We start from the raw sequence: 16,862 nt of genomic DNA, 5'->3' as shown, positions 1-16,862 counted from the left end.
CTATGTTCACATTATTTTTCTTTTTATTTATCAACAGATTCACCACATTGGCTATGAAACACTTAGATTAAAGCAAAATAATACATTAAGTCCTAGTTTTTAGGCGTTAAATTTGATAGTATGCGTTGAAAATATCCAAATGCAATGCAAACGCTTTTTCTTCAGTTTGTTTTTCAAAAATAAAATGAGTACATTGTAGAATTATTGCTGTTGTATTTATGTAGTATTTCAATAGTAGATTTTTGGTTGTATATCTAATATTTTTGTAGTGTTATTGCAGTATTTCCGTAGTAAAATTTTGGTATACGGGCGGCATTAGCTCAGGAGGTCACTGGTTCGATTCCCGGCTCCTCTATGTTATATGTCGAAGTGTCCTTGGGCAAGACACTGGATCCCTGATGCCCTCAATAAGCAGGTAGGCGCCTTGCATGGCTGACTCCTTATTGGGTGTGTGTGTGTGTGTGTGTGTGTGTGTGTGTGTGTGTGTGTGTGTGTGTGTGTGTGTGTGTGTGTGTGTGTGTGTGTGTGTGTGTGTGTGAATGGATAATTGTGAAGCACATTATAAAGCGCCTTGGAAGGTCTTCATTGACTTGAAAAGCGCAGACCATTTACCATTTAAATGTACATCTATCATCATATTTTTGTATTATTGATGTTGTATTTTTGTAGTGTTTCCATGGTAGAATTGGGTTGTTTATCTGTAATATTTTTGTTCTATTATTGCAGTTGGATTTTTGTCGTATTTCTGTTGTATTTTCTGGTAGTATCATTGCAGTTGTCTGTGGTCTGTTCATCCCTTTGAGACTTAATTTGATAAAGGACTAATAGTCATGACTTGACTTGTCATGACCTGTGCAGCCCTCTGAGACTCTTTGTGATTAAGGGCTATACGAAGAAACATGACTTGACTTGATTTAAATGAAAACTGTTACAACAACCCGTAGGGTTTGCAATTGACGCAACACCAGAATTGGCCTCTAGGGGCGCTATTGCTCGGACGGAAGGGGTAACGAGCGCCTTGTCTAGAAGTGGAATAAACTGGAATAAATAGCTGATCAAAGCCACACACGCAGTCACAAAACATTCACTGGACCAAGCGGGTACGTTAATTGCGACACTTGGCACAATTTTAATGTTATAATTCTGTTCTCTAAGACGAATGTATTGAATGTGTAGCATGAAGTATAACCGAAGTCACTGGGCCACACGGGGCCTCGGGTTTTCCTAGCCGAGAAGACCCAAGTCAGGAAGCGTTGAGTACGGAGGTTTTCGACTGAACATCATTTTGCTCTTCTATCTATCTTTAGACGCTCGTTTCACGAAACGCCAACTAAATTATGTTTTTTTGGTTTGAACAAATTTATTGACACTAAAAACAGTGTGATATACTGATTATAAAACCCACATTTTGACACATACTCAGCATGTTATAGATGTAGTTCATCTGAACGATAAAGTCAAGTTTCAAACAGTCATGAACAGTAACAGGAGAATAATCCATCAGCAAATGCTTTGCTTTTTTCTTTGCTATGTGCGATTTTATTCAGCTTCTAAGCGTTATGGAGCTGAACATAATCGAGGTAGACGCTCTGGACATGTCCGGACATATTTCCAAGCGTGCTGGTGACGTCATGTCCTTAGTCTGTTCAAATCTAAAGCTGTTCGCGGTCGAAATGCGTTCAATCTCTCGATTCGCTCTCTTTTCATTCTGCTATAATTTTTAATCATTAAATAACTATTAATATTCAAAGAATAATTGAAGGTGTACTAGGTTTAAATTCATGCCTAAACAGGCAACCTCCACGGCTCCATGCCCTTACAAAATGTTGTATTTTCCCTTACAAAATAATCTTACACCGTATTTTTTTTCCAAACGTGTTAATTTATGTAGTTTAACATGTTATACTTCAAATGTGTTTCGTTATATCATTTATATATATTGTTAAGTAACATTTTGTTGTGAGATACTGAGTTGCTCGACATGAATGAGGTTTATTATAAAAAAAGGTTCAAAAATTAAGTAGCTTGGACGTCCGCCGTAGAAGGAAAAATACATGCAAATATAATTAAGTGGAATAATACATTTTCTTATTCATTTTATTAATTCATTTTCTGCATTAAATTATTGTTGGTAATATACTGATTAAAGGGATAACCACAAACCTGTCTTTTTTTATTTTCCCCTTTTATACTTTCTTTTTTTCTTAACTTCGTTATACAACATAATAATTCATAATATAATGCATCAAAGCAAGTGAGCCGTTTGAGAGCCGGCTCTCTTTAATGAGTTGAGCCGAAAAAGCCGGTTCTCTAAAAAGAGACGGACTTCCTTTCACTACATAACTACCACATGAATTCCGAGGCTGCAGACGCATGCGCACTGTAGCATCAAACCGCTCGCTTCGTTTGCAACGTAAAAAAAAAAAACGATACAGAGATAGCTGTGAACCCGTTTGACTTGATTGATTTGCCGTTTTGTGATAGTCTGTGTATACGGGATGGTACCCATAATTGACAAATTTGCGTTTTTCCATACAGATTTTTTCGTACGTCGTACACGTCTTAAAATGCATATTAAACGTACTTTGTACGGCAAAACCGTAAAGGTTGACAGGTATGCATTTTTGGCACCAGGCCGCCCCCTCTCTCGCCGATCATTTTATAACAGAAAACGACCTTTACAGTTTATACCAGCAAGTGTTGTATTTGCTGTGTAACTAACAGATTCGAGAAAAGTTTAGATAACTCATGTGTTTTGCTTTGGATATGCAGGGATCAGAATTTTCCGCGGATCCGCGGATTTCCGCTGTTTTTGAACCCCAAAGGCATTCCGACTTTTTCACTTTTTCTCTTGCGTAGCAAACAAATTCAAAATCCGACTGTCTCACTCTTTCCTTTATTGCTCTGGCGCACCCTGGCGGCCGTTACAAAAATTGGCCGCATTGTTGCTCAATAATAATAATAATACAAGCTGCAGGGACTGAACTGCATTTGAACTTGCAGTATTTACAAAGAAATCAGTTATGTGGGCAAATTATTTTAATCTTCTAAAAATGTTACTTAAATGATAAATATAAGCATGGTTTTGGACAAGTAAATTGCCTAAAACCCAGGAGCTTGGGGGGGGGTGGCGGGGGGGCTCCGCCCTGCTTTATTCCTGGACCCTGGCTATTTCAGCTGAAAATAAAAATCTCCATTCTGATCCCTGGATATGTCAATGTTTCTCAAAATTTCTTTCAACTAACGACAGAATTACTTCTTTTCTTAGAAAATAGCGCGTGCGAAAAAAATAGTGACTGTATAATGTAAAAATTAATAATACATAGTTTAAGTAAAATGGAAAAAAAACTGCTATGTCAGAAGCAGTTGGTATATTATTTGCACAGTACTGTAAGTATTTTAAGTGAAGCAAATTCCAAAAGATTTAATGAAATATGCCATTGAAGCGTGTTTTTCAACTGGTGAGTTGGGACAGAAAAGTGGGTCGCGGACCTGTTTTCAATGGGCCACGGCTTCTGTCTTTGCAAAATATTGATAAGTAAATCAAAAAAGTAACTGAAGGTCATTTAAATTCCCTAACTGTAGATGGCAATAATCCACTGCAAACGTGATACACACGACAGAACCGAAATCGTGTGACCACGTCACCCCAAAAGACAGGTTATGATAATTTTTGCGTAGTTCATACGTAGTTCATTCATAAGTCCAGTGTTTTTGCGATACAATGTTTTTTGCAAGAAAAATGCCTTTGTGTTTATGAATGTGAAGTTGGCACTTTTGCCTAACACGCAAAATGTCCCCGGTTCAATATTTGTTGAAGACGTATATTGGCCTGGAGAGGGATGGGCGCCACTAGGCTGTACTTGCCCAAGACTCAACAGAGGAAATGGTGCCCCTACGACCATCGTGGTTAAGGGAACCAACCAATCAACCAACCATTGTTTAGATAATGGAGGTATCACAAATACAAAAAAGCACTTAAGTGAAAGTTCCGCTTGATGTGCATCCTTTCATAAAAAAGCCATATTTCTTCAAAGATTTCTTGGATACGAGTATTTTTAAGAAACTTCACAATGTTCAACTCTTTTTACAAATCAATAATAAAAGCTAGAAACATATTTTGCTTTGAATGAAGGATGAATGTTGAATCATTTTCTTGATATTTTCTATGCCTTTATAGCTACGAAACTAAATTTTGTATTATTCTTCAAAAATTGGTCAAAATAGCAAATATTGGTTGACACCGACTCTTCCCATTTGAGAAACGTTAAAGTGATTTCATACAAAAATCTCATTGGACAACAGACACATTGTTACTGTCACTTTTCCTGATTCGGAGATCTATTCTTTCAAAATAGAAAAGATGTGTGAAAATGTCAAACCTATTTGACTTGTCGTTGTCCTCAGTCAGGGCCTGGTTAGTCGTTAGTGCTGGTGAGGTTAATATTGACCAAGTCATTGGATTAGACTAGCCCCGGCATGTCTGTGTGTTTATTTGTGCGTGCCAGTGTGTGTAATGTAATCAGCTGTTCCAGGGAGTAACGTGTTGCTGAGTCAGCCTGGGTAGGTAGCCATGATAGGCTGGCCCATCTGGCTTGCGATGAGTGTACTCACAATTCAGTCTAGTCCTGACATGTCCCGTAGCCGCTATAAGAGCCGGCTAGTGCCCTTGCCTCAACTTTGCTCTCACCACTCTGCACTTTAACTCTTCGCACTTTCATACATGGACCACTGACAGACACTCCGGTAAGAACCTAATTTGTAAAAGCTTTTCACGTCGAACTAAGACGTCCCTTTTGAAGGGATTATTGAGATTTTTTATAGCCTGGTATATCTTTTTACGCATCCTTTATAATCCAAACTCTAATTCAATATAAATCCATTGTCTAGGTCTGGAGGAAACGTTACGATGATAAACAGGGTTGGGTAGGGTTACTTTAACTTGATTACTTTCAATTACTTTTGGATTACTCCAATACCAAATATGCTAATAAAAGACAAAAGAAACTAAATATGAATAAAATTACTACATTTTGTGCAGGCTTGGGGAGTAACGGAATACATGGAACGGCAAAAATGATGTTGGCAAGCTCTTTGGATTTATTTTCATTTTGTTTCTGTCGCATTTTATGTTAGTTTTGCTGGAGATCAAAGAGATCAAAGCCAGGAGAGAAAGCTTACCACATGTTGTGAGTCATAATTTTATTCATATTTAGTTTCTTTTGTCTTTTATTAGCATATTTGGTATTGGAGTAATCCAAAAGTAATTGAAAGTAATCAAGTTAAAGTAACCCTTCCCAACCCTGATGATAAATGCGTGCTCTTGCACAGGAGAAAGTTTTCATGAAGGAATATGAATTAATGTGTTTTATTGTCATACAAATATAACGAAACTTGAGGACTCGTGTTAGAAAAGGTTTTCTCTTAAATCATAGTTGTATATTTTAGATTTTTTTTTAAAGTGTTAGTTTTGGTTAAGATTAAAGACACAGGTATTTAAAAAATAAATTAAGTTCTCACTTAAGTGTTTATATTTTAGATTGTTTTGAAGGTTTAGATAAAAGACATACATGTTTCAGAAATTGTTGATTCATTTAAATTATAAAAAAAAGTATTATGTTTTTCTTCCAACAGTCATAATCTTTCTACTTAACTCTAAATTGGTGTATATTGAGGTACTCAAAAAGGCATATTGGTCTCTTCTTTACAAGAACAATTAGGTTGTTGGAAGGGCTACAGCTCGTAATTTTATTTCAATGAAATATACGTGTCATTTTAACCACATGGGTTACAAAGGCCATTTTTTAAACAAGTTATACAAGGTAAAGGCATCTTTTATCTTTTAAAAAGTATTTTAATCCTCAAAGTGTCTTTGTGCTCTTGAAACCCAAAATGAGAATATACTACTGCACAAGTCCATCTTTCCAAAATATTCCACATTTTTCTAATTTATCAAGAATAAAAAGTTAAAATTAAACAATACATCAACACTATTAAATTGGTTTCATAGGGATGATTTACAGTTGAGTTTTAAGAAGTTGGCATGGTTTTAATTTTTGTCTCGAAAACACAGAAAAAATGTTAACAGCTTTTCATTTTATGTCACTTTACTGACGTTGCATTTTTTTGTGTGCAGATTGTTTACATGTCAACTAGTTGTGAACCACAACATGGACACCTCTGTTGACGACAAAGTGGTGAGACTTTGCTATTATACTGCCTCAGTACTGATGATCCATATTTTTGCGTAATAATTGCTGGCTGTTACTTGCTTGTACTCAGCTGCGGCCCAAATTGGAACTGTCCACTTTGCTTAAGATGGCGGGTGCCAACAAGGACGTCCTCACCTTCAAGGAGGTACAACTGGGCGGCCCGGCCTGCGGAGTAATGCAAAAGTTAGTCATGGTAGTAACAAGTTAGCGGTTGTGACATGGTCAGGTGATGTTCTACTTGGGGCAGTACATCATTCTGAAGCAGCTGTACGACAAGAAGCAGCAGCACATCGTGCACTGCGCCCAAGACCCACTGGGCCGCATCCTGGGAGTTGACAGTTTTTCTGTGAAGGAACCTCGGTGAGAACAGTACACAAGCGGCGCCAAATGTTTATCACTATCAACCTCACTTTCAAACCTTTTTGGGGGGGATATAGAGTTTTTTTTGCGATGCTCGCCAAGAACTTGGTGACAGTGAGAAGGCAAGGTGAGACATCATGAGATCGATTTAATTTGTGACTTGTTCCCAAAAACGACAATGATGATGATGGGTGTGTGTGTGTGTGTGTTTTTTTGTCCAGGACAAACTCAAAGATCCACTGAAGCTGCAACCAGCAGCACAACGCAACCCACACAGGTCAAACACAAGCTCATTTTTTTAATGAAAAGAATTCTTGTCAGAAACCACATTATTGAATTGAATTGTCTTTATTGTCATTCATAACAACGCAGTGAATATTGTATGTAACAAGACAAGACCTGGCACTCCAGGGTAAACACGCAATAAAGATGGATAAAAAGGAAAATAAGATAAATGTCAGGATATATGGGCAAAAATATTTACAAGGTTGTGCTTGGAGTTGTATTAATGGTGCAATGAAAAATTGTGCATCGTAAACAGGAACCTGTAATAAGTAAAACTTAGCACTCTAAAAAAAGGCAGTTACATTGCAAGTATGTAAACTTTGACGTATTTATCCAACACTAGGTCAAGTCATGTTTATTTGTATATTTGTTTATTACATGAATAAATCCACATGAACATTTTTTTGAAAACAAACTTAAAACACAAAAAATATATAAGGCAATTAACAAAAAAATGAGGTTTAAAAATACATTACACTTTTAAAATAGACAAAACAGTCCCAAATGGTATTTTTGTTTGAGATTAACTATTGAAACTTGAGTATAAGTGTTTAGAGGTAACTTTGAAATGCATGACATCACTCCACACCTCATTTTTCAAAAAGTAATGGAAAAAAGCTTATTGAGAATGTGTAAGTGAAATTATGGTATGAACGGACCAGTTATAAAAACAACAACAAATCAAACATAACACAGAAACAAAAAAACTTGACCCACGTAGAGGGTGGGTATTTGGCACAAATTATTTCTGAGCCCCTGAAACCGATAGATATCATTTTCTGTGTGAGACCCCACACGCTGTTTTGAAGGGGTTAAGCATGCCTTTATTCTTACCTGTATTCTGCAATCGTTGCATTAGGAATGTGAACCACAAAGCAGCTCACGGTCTCCCTGCGCACGCCGCCGCCGCAGAAGGCGAACCAGAAGCAGCGACACAGGTTTAATGCCCAAGAAAACCCATTTTCATGCTTTACATATTAGATGTTAGTTCTAAAATGTGCCCCTTTACTCTACAGGTCGCCCATACAGCGTATCGGGCATAGAAAAGGACAATGTGTCTGATGAGAATGAAGGAAACGGCGGCGAAGGTGTAAAAAGGGCCCGTTCAGACAGCTACTCCTTAACGTTTGATGAAAGCCTGTCCTGGTGTGTGATTGGCGGATTGGGAAGTCAGCAGGCTGGGCCCAGCAGCCAATCGTCTGGTGCTCCGAGAAATGTAAGTTTGAGGCGCAACTAGTTGTATTGCATGCTCCTGCAGGACACTTTTTCAATGTTTGCTTATTTGTAGTCTGGTATGTCTGAGGCGACAGCTGTTGCTGTAGCCATCACAGACTCAGACGATGACAATTTCAGTGTAGAGTTTGAGGTGGAGTCGGAGGACTCTGATGATTACAATGAGGATGCAACGTCAACTTCCACCGATGATCAGGTAGGACTCTCTGCACACACATTTAAAGGTGGGATGCTCCGTTTGAGGTGTCCTTAAAATAAATTTAAGATCTTTTTTGTTATTTATGTGTTAACAATGTGTAACTGAGTTTAAAGAGGCCTTGTTCTTTTTTTCCACCGTTTCTATTTTCTTTTATCTTACTTTTAGAAAAGCTGTTTGGGGCAGAACATGTTAGGTGGAAGTATTAGGAGGACAAATGGGGAGCTTAACTGATGTCATGCTAGTATCCACATTTTTTGTTTCTATTTGTTTGCGTGTAATGGATAATTCATCATTTGCTTGAAAAGTAAGGTATTTTGAAACATTCCGCACTAGAGAATAACTATATAAGTACAACATCAAGCATTTGGCTTCGAAGATAATATCGTCAGTTGTGTACAGTTTAGAAGTTTGCTTGCCTACCATCAAGTGATAGTAGAATCTACTATAATTTTAAAAAAAATCAGTGTCCTCAGATAGTTTAATTGCTGTAAATACTACCTTAAAAAAACACATATCCCAGAATTGCAAAAAACATGCATTATTATTAAGCATAAAGAAAATGAAAATGAATACATGAATAAAGTGATTTCATAACAAGAATAGCAAGTACCGTATTTTCCGCACTATAAGGCGCACCTAAAAGTCTAAATTTTTTTCAAATGCTGACCATGCACCTTATAACACAGTGCGCCTTATTTATGGCTCAATATTAAATTCGCAAGGTCTCGCAACTACGAGAAACAGCCGCCGACTCCATTTTTCGCGCTGTGCATACTGGGAAATATTAAACAACGATTCTCTTTCATACGTGCATTTGTATAAAAAAAATGGCTCCCGTTAAGAGACACGCGTACAACGCTGAGTTTAAACTCAAGGCGATCAGTCACGCAGCACAACACGGCAATAGAGCGGCAGCGAGAGAGTTAAACATAAATGAATCGATGGTACGGAAGTGGAGAAAGGATGAAGATAAGCTCCGCCAAGTAAGGAAAACCCAACAAAGTTTCCGTGGCAATAAAGCAAGATGGCCAGAGTTAGAGGAGACACTTGAACAGTGGGTTGTTCAACAAAGAGCGGCAAGCAGAAGTGTCAGTACGATATCCATACGTATGAAGGCAACAGCGCTGTCACAGGAACTCAATATTAAAGAATTCAGGGGTGGTCCTACTTGGTGCTTTCGTTTTATGAAAAGATGCAATCTATCCATCCGTACTCGAACTACTGTTTCACAGCAACTGCCAGCTGACTTCGAGGAAAAGCTGGCCACTTTCCGCACATACTGCTTAAACAAGATTGCTGAAGAAAAAATCCGGCCAGAGCATATAATAAATATGGACGAGGTTCCACTCACCTTTGATATTCCTGTGAACCGCACAGTGGATAAAACGGGAGTACGTACAGTGAATGTACGCACCACAGGGAATGAGAAATCCTCCTTCACTGTAGTTCTCGCCTGCCACGCTGATGGCCAGAAACTTCCACCCATGGTGATTTTCAAGAGGAAAACTTTGCCAAAAGAAAATTTTCCAGCCGGCATAGTCATCAAGGCTAACTCGAAGGGATGGATGGATGAAGAAAAGATGATTGAATGGTTGAGAGAAATTTATGCGAAGAGACCGGGTGGCTTTTTTCACACAGCTCCGTCCCTATTGATTTACGACTCCATGCGCTCACATATCACCAATAGTGTAAAAAACCATGTGAAGCACACTAATTCAGTGCTTGCCGTCATTCCGGGTGGATTAACAAAAGAACTCCAGCCGCTAGATGTTGGTGTCAACAGGGCATTCAAAGCCAGACTGCGTACTGCGTGGGAGCAGTGGATGAAAGATGGCGAACACACGTTCACTAAGACTGGGAGACAGCGCCGGGCGACATACGCCACCATCTGTCAGTGGATCGTAAATGCATGGGCTGATATATCAGTCTCAACTGTGGTCCGAGCTTTCAATAAGACGGGAATTGTCCCAGAAAAGCCAGACAACATCAGCGACACTGACTCGATCAATGACGACCTTGATGAAACGGAGCCGGACGTGTTGGATGGCCCATTCACTGAGATGGTCAATTCGACCACAGCAGAAGAAGAATTCGAGGGATTCGTCGATGAGGAGCTTATAGAGTAATCTTTGTTTTTCTTTTGTGTGTTTACGTTTTACATTTTACAGTTATTATGTGATTGCTTTATTGTTATTGTTTTGCACTTGTTGTTTTTGCACATTACGAGTATCACTTTATCGCGATTGCACTAACGGTTCATTTAAAATAACAGTATCAGACGTTTTTTTCTTTGCGTGTTGACTAAATGGACAAAAAATAAAATGATATGTCGATGTTGTTCAAAGATGTTAAAGATGTGTCACGAAAATGCTTTACCTCAGAGAAAATAATAAAACTGCTGTTTATTTATTTTGGGAGTGAATGGAGTTGTGGAAAACTTGTTTGTTAACAGTAAAGTTGGACTTTTTTGAATGTTTTGTTGACATTCCCTTGAGCGTGGCAACATCTAGAGGTTGCATAACGTAACTACATTCTCTGCTGTAGTCAAGTCACATTTATTTACCGTAAATAGCCCTTAATCACAGAAATGTCTCAAAGGACTGCACATGATTACAATTACACAATTGCACAATTACCTGATTTTAAATCAGCATGCACTTATAGCGCCTTATAATGGGGTGCGTCTTATGTATGGAAAAAGTTTTAAAATATATCATTCATTGAAGGTGCGCCTTATAACATGGTGCGCCATATAGTGCGGAAAATACGGTACTTTGTTTTTTGGGGTGGAGCTATCAATCCATTTAAATGCCCGTGCTGAGTTCTAACTGGCATTGCTTCTCAGTGTCAATCTTCCCAATTCCTCCAAATGTATCCAAAATTTGCTAATTCAACAGACTAGTGAACATTTGGTTGGGCAATCCAGTCCCCCAGTGCATTTATCACAATACAAATCACTTATAAGCTGTTGGTTTGGGCCTGTTCAACATCACAATTCTGTTGTTTTTTCGATCGGGCTCGAGTCTGTCAACATTACACGTACTTGCACACGCATCATTAACAAGCACGACAGAGGTTGCAATGATGACACAAGCCAGATGCGGCGGCAAATAGTAAAAAAGTTAAATTCTTTACAGGTCCTTTAATTTATATAGAATCATACTATTATTCGAGTTTTTTTTTCTTTTTAATTGCTTGCAGTTGTACGAGTTCACCGTTTTCGACAACGATGATGATTCGTTCGACGAAGACACCGAGATCACCGAAGCGGTGAGTATTGAACGGAGTCACCAATTGTCTGCAGGGTTGTAGGCTAGGACTCATTTACATTGGCGTGCATTTTCAGGACTATTGGCGTTGCGGGAGCTGCGGTGAATTGAATCCGCCTCTACCGAGGAACTGCCTGCGCTGCTGGACCTTGCGGCAGGATTGGCTGCGCTCTGCATCCTTGCCCGTTGAGCCACTCGATGCTCATGGTAAGCTTGACAGACCACAGTTGAACAATATTTGGGCGTTTTAAAGTTCTTGTTTTTTCCATATTTTTGGGTAGTGCTGACACTAATGGGTATTTTAATAGTCGACTAGTCACAGACTTTTGAATCATTAGTTAAACAATCTTATAGCAGGGTAGGGCTACACGATTTTGAAAATAAAATAACCTACTAGTGATTTTTCAGACCAGTATTGCGAAATCGATGCGATTTTCGTCCACAATCCATGTCGTTTTGTGTGTTCAATTTCTGGCATTTCGAAGGACGAAGGAGAAAAGAGCCGAAGATAATAGTTCAGTTGACTTTTATTACAAATTAAAAAAATAAACACTGGGCATGGGATCAGGATGAAGTCATCCCTCCGACAAGCATCCGGAAAATGACTCACCGCTGCCTTATAGAAAAAGGGGGGGAATTGACAAAAGTGAAACTGGAAAATGAAACGATAATTTTCCAGGCAAAGTGAGGAAGTCGCATCTTCACCAACAGAACTTTGTTATGACAGGACCCGGCTGGGTTTTGAAGGTGGTATGATTAGAGTACACTAGTAAGAAAACCACTTAGAAACATTGCTGAGCAAGCACTGAATGAAACAGTACATTGAAACATCAAGCAAAATACTTTATTATAATTTTTAGATAAGCATGTGGTGCATTTAAAGAAAATATGATGATCAAAGTAACAATGTGATGACTAAATATTAAAAGTAATATAACTGGAGAACTCTTGCAATCATGATTTTATTTGCAACACATTAATAACCTAACATTGTAAATGCTGGAAATTGTTGCCACGTTTCTCAGCAAGACTGCTTAATAATGCTGACTTTGCTCTCAGCCACCCCCCCCCCAACTTACCCCTGTGTCCTCACAAATAAAAAATGAAATTTCGAGTTCGCTTCGGGCTCGGCCCCTCAAATCAAGTTAATAGGTCAGGCTCCAATACCAGCAGGTTTGGGTTAGGCTGAATTATTTTTTGGGTTGACTTTACCTTTAATCCATATGTCAGGGAGTCGCCAACCTATGGAACGCGTGCCAGTAGGCACACGAGGGGTTAACCAGTGGCAACGCGAGCGCGCACACCAAAGTAATGATTTTTTTTTTTTAAAATGTGCATTTTTACCTGAAATTTAGACATTTCCATTGCACGCTTTGATTGTTTAGCGACTACGGTGAGCGTGTGTCTGCGCAGTGCCTCACAGAGGAGATCTGTTTTAACCCTCTCACAGAAACACCGGCGCGCGATAAATTAACGAATCACGACAGCCAAATCACGACGGCTCCTTGAGCGGAAAAATCTCGTTCTTTCCAGTCAGCGTGGACAGACGAATGGGGCTAAAAGATGACCGTGCTGTTTGTGCATTATGCCTCAAGATTGTTGTACCTCGCACATCAAGTGTTAAACATCATTACGAGACAAAATATGAATATGAATTCAAGGACGAGTCTGAAAGGGCGGATACATTAAAAAATCCTCGCTCGCGTGAACGCATTCTGCTGCGCTTCCGACAAAAGCGATCGCATTCTATATAAGCAGATTCAGATTCAGATTTACTTTATTGTCATTCGTGTACACGTGTATACAGAACGAAATGTCTATACATCTGACCCGCACAGTTTCTTTGAACGTCAGCCGGGATAGATAAGATTAACCATGTCTTCGTCAGAATTTTAGCGCAGCAGTTCGTCATCTCGCGGTTCGATGCCTCTTCCAGTTGTTAAATGGTCCAGTTTATTGTCCAGAGAGCGAATGTTAGAGGGGTTAGCCTTTAGCCTAGCTGTTAGCCCGGCCTGCTTCGTCGAGGGGTTAGCCTTTAGCCTAGCTGTTAGCCCGGCCCGCTTCTTCGTCACGCCGCTGTCTTGCCACTCTGCTTCGCTGCTTTGTAGGCCGCTGGTCTTGTAGGTCTTGTTGACATAGCAGTCCGTGGCTAATAAACACTCCCGAGTGGTCGTAGCACCGAGCACTTGATGTCCTCGTTCAACGGTCACGCCGCTGTCTTGCCACTCTGCTTCGCTGCCTTGTAGGCCGCTGGGTCTTGTTGACATAGCAGTCCGTGGCTAATAAACATCGAGCGCTTGATGTCTGGATGATCGCATATCCAGCAAAAAAAAACTGCGATCGTAACTTAATCTGCAGTTCGAGCCGACTTTGTGCGCCATCAAAACTGAGTCGAAGACTGGATCTTATGGCCGACGCGTAAAAAAACCGTTGCAAGTCGATGCAGCCGAACAGGGCGCCGCCATCTTGACTAATAATAATAAGTTTATTAAAACAATAAAGCGCGATCGTATTGTACAAAATGCGTTTGTTAACGCGGAAAAAAGGTCACCAACACTGGAGACGAATCAATGTACGCTGATATCCACGATCACAACTAATTGTACACAAATAGCCTTTATTTGATGTATTAATATAGCCATATGTAATGTATTTTATTGTGAATGAAACCCTGGTTGCATTGAATCCTGCGGTGTAAACAAATCGTTCCTTTTTTTCATTTAAAATCGGGCTTCCCTGCCTATACTGTTTGCAAAGTAAGACACACTTTAAACCTATTATGTTTTTTTGGCTTTGGGATCCAACTACAGAGGAAAACCTACACTTTGTGATGTGTTACTGAATAGGTGTTCGACAAATCTAGTCTGTTTTATTACTACTATTATTCTCATCTCATTAGCTGCACCACTTATCCTCAGTAGGGTCGTGGGGGTGCTGGAGCCCATCCCAGCAATCATCGGGCAGTGGGCAGGGGACACCCTGAACTGGTTGCCAGCCAATTGTAGGGCACACAGGGACAGACAACTTCCTCGCTCATTCACATCTAGGGACAATTTGGACCGGCCAATCCACCTGAAATGCATGTCTTTGGAATGTGGGAGGAAACCGGAGTGCCCGGAGGAAACCCACGCAAGCACAGGGAGAACATACAAACACCGCACAGGAAGTCCGGTAGCTGGATTTGAACCCACACAGGAGGTTCCCAAGACCTTAGAACTGTGCCGCACACGCACTAACCACTGTGCCGCCGTGCTGCCCTACTACTATTATTATTATTAATAGTAATATTATGAGAAACGTTCTGAAGCTCTTCAAAATCACTGTGCTGACATATTTATTTCACAGAACGTTACCCTAGAAGTCACAAGTCAATATCTCAAACAGGGTCCATTTTGGCAGGTAAAATGGCTGCCAAAATCCCCCCCCTGCTAACTCCTGAATAAAAAGTGTGTGTGTGTGTGTGTGTTTTTTTTTTTTTTCAAGTTTTGATAGTTTCTGAAATAAGATTTTATTGATGATTGGTATGGTAGCTGTCCATATCACTTTTTTGATTGTAGTTCATTGTTGATGAAGAATGGTTGAAGTCATGGATGTCTACAGGCCTTTCCACATGTTGCTCACATTCATTTTTTAGTTTGTTGATGAACAAGAATAGTGGAAGATAAATTGGTCAGTTATACGATTTCAATGTATATTTGGACTGGTGTAAAATGACAGCTCTGTTAGATATGAAAAAGTTATTGTGCGAGTCATTAATCTTAGTGTGGCACACTGATTTACAAGGAAATTTGAAAGTGGTAGTCCACACCAAAAAGGTTGCTGACCCCTGCCATATGTATTCATCATGCCCTCCTTGTTCCTACAGCTTCCGACGCAGAAGACGGTGTGGACGTTCCGGACGGTAAAATAGTCAGTGCCTCACCTGCCCCTGACTCGCAGGAGACGTCGCGGCCGCCCTCCGCCTGCAGCTCCTTCTCGCAGGAAAAGTTGTGGCTATCCGACTCTAATCCGTCCTCCACCACGTCCCACTGTGACTCTGCCGCTAGCTCCCAGGAGACAGTCACTAGCCTCACTGGGTCTGCTTCCCAGGAGACGATCACCTGCTCCATCGGTGCCAGTTCCCAGGAAATTGTCAGCAGCTCCACTGGGTCGGGAGCCCCTGATCTAGAGCGCAGCTTGTCGGACGAATTGCGGCTGCCCGAATCGTGCCTGGAGCCGTGCCTCATCTGCCAGTCGCGGCCCAAAAACGGTTGCATCGTCCACGGCAAGACGGGACACCTCATGTCCTGTTACGTGTGCGCTCGTAAGCTGAAGAAGCACAAGAAGATGTGTCCCGTCTGCCGGCAGCCCATACAGGCCGTCGTCATCACGTACCTCAGCTGAGACGCGCGTCCGCATTACATGGAGGGAACAGAAGGCGCTGTTTTTGATCCTCGACAAAGTGACCTACCTCAGTCGTGTTATTGCACTAGCTTTCTTTTATGGTTCGTCTCCAAACGCTCAACACCCAGAATATTCCAAACTTTAAAGAGTTTCCGTGCAATCTGTTTAACAGACATACAGATAATAATAATCCAAGATCTCAAAAGTACAAGTGTGTTTCTGAGTGCTGAAAGCTCGGTTTGATGAGTTTATTTATCCTTTGCGCATATTTGAATGACTAATTCTATTGAAAAATATGTATGTTATTTGAAGTTTGAGAATTATTTTATTGAGTTCTTGGGTCATTGAAATGGAGTCCAAAAAAAATCCTGTTTTCATGCTTAGCTATGTTGTGCCATGTTGGTGGAAAATTGGCATACAAGTTAATGAACATTTTAATGAAGGAAAATGCTCAACAAGGGAAGTTGATTTTAATGAGTGTGTTGATTGTTTCATATGCTGCAGGAAAATTTAAACCGGGAATTGTATTCAATCTAGAAAAGCAAAGCCATTTGATTACCGTAGTTTATGAATTTATTTTGACTATAAATATGTACAAAAAGATTTATTTATTAAAATAGTTAACCTGCATCCTTTCTTAATGGCAATAAATACATTTTGGGCTAACACCTTTTTGAGAGTATCTTCTTTCACTTCAAGGCAAATTCACATTGAAATGGGCTAATGTTTGGCTGGTGGTTAATCAATTGGGGGACAAGCTCAAATTTCCCTCGCAATGTGAACAGAGACAGCATACAGCAAATTACAAAAACAGCTTTAAAAAGTGTGCAGTAATGACTGTGATAAGAGCATATAAAGTGCAGGTCCAAATTTAAAACACTCAAACCAAGCCTAAAAACCTTGCAAGTTGGAATTTTAAAC

The 16,862-nt window shown here is 39.9% G+C and overlaps 2 protein-coding genes across 4 annotated transcripts; both read left to right on the top strand.

Annotated features, from left to right (window-relative positions):
- Positions 1-957: 957 nt before the first annotated feature.
- mdm2 (MDM2 proto-oncogene) lies at positions 958-16,609 on the top strand. 3 transcript variants are annotated; one of them, XM_088347917.1, is made up of 12 exons: positions 958-1,100; positions 6,137-6,197; positions 6,283-6,357; positions 6,439-6,572; positions 6,650-6,699; positions 6,794-6,849; positions 7,717-7,795; positions 7,874-8,073; positions 8,146-8,286; positions 11,491-11,559; positions 11,636-11,765; positions 15,424-16,609. In XM_088347917.1, the coding sequence occupies exons 2-12, from the start codon at positions 6,171-6,173 to the stop codon at positions 15,939-15,941; spliced, it is 1,479 nt and encodes a 492-aa protein (XP_088204043.1). In that variant the 5' UTR covers positions 958-1,100; positions 6,137-6,170; the 3' UTR covers positions 15,942-16,609. The 3 variants fall into 3 exon arrangements, with proteins under 3 accessions (XP_088204043.1, XP_088204044.1, XP_088204042.1); XM_088347918.1 differs by lacking the exon at positions 958-1,100 and adding an exon at positions 4,591-4,746; XM_088347916.1 differs by lacking the exon at positions 958-1,100 and adding an exon at positions 5,051-5,189.
- Positions 8,295-11,479, top strand: LOC148356822 (pogo transposable element with KRAB domain). The gene has a single exon (XM_088347919.1). It carries the CDS (start codon positions 9,117-9,119, stop codon positions 10,413-10,415), a length of 1,299 nt encoding a protein of 432 aa, XP_088204045.1. The 5' UTR covers positions 8,295-9,116; the 3' UTR covers positions 10,416-11,479.
- Positions 16,610-16,862: the final 253 nt, after the last annotated feature.

This window comes from Urocampus carinirostris, chromosome 11, assembly GCF_059441175.1.
Source record: "Urocampus carinirostris isolate Australia breed hairy pipefish chromosome 11, RoL_Ucar_1.0, whole genome shotgun sequence".
In the NCBI taxonomy this organism is placed as follows: domain Eukaryota; kingdom Metazoa; phylum Chordata; class Actinopteri; order Syngnathiformes; family Syngnathidae; genus Urocampus; species Urocampus carinirostris.
The sequence above is the reverse complement of the archived record's forward strand: the minus strand, read 5'-3'. Positions and strand labels throughout refer to the sequence as shown.

What these genes read in the sequence shown, in the direction of transcription:
- mdm2 (XM_088347916.1), top strand. An exon ending in CGTCTGGTGCTCCGAGAAAT is followed by an intron (nt 8,074 to 8,145) that starts GTAAGTTTGAGG and finishes GCTTATTTGTAG; the next exon opens with TCTGGTATGTCTGAGGCGAC. An exon ending in ACACCGAGATCACCGAAGCG is followed by an intron (nt 11,560 to 11,635) that starts GTGAGTATTGAA and finishes GTGCATTTTCAG; the next exon opens with GACTATTGGCGTTGCGGGAG.
- LOC148356822 (XM_088347919.1), top strand. Translation starts at nt 9,117, where the DNA reads ATGGCTCCCGTTAAGAGACACGCGTACAACGCTGAGTTTAAACTCAAG.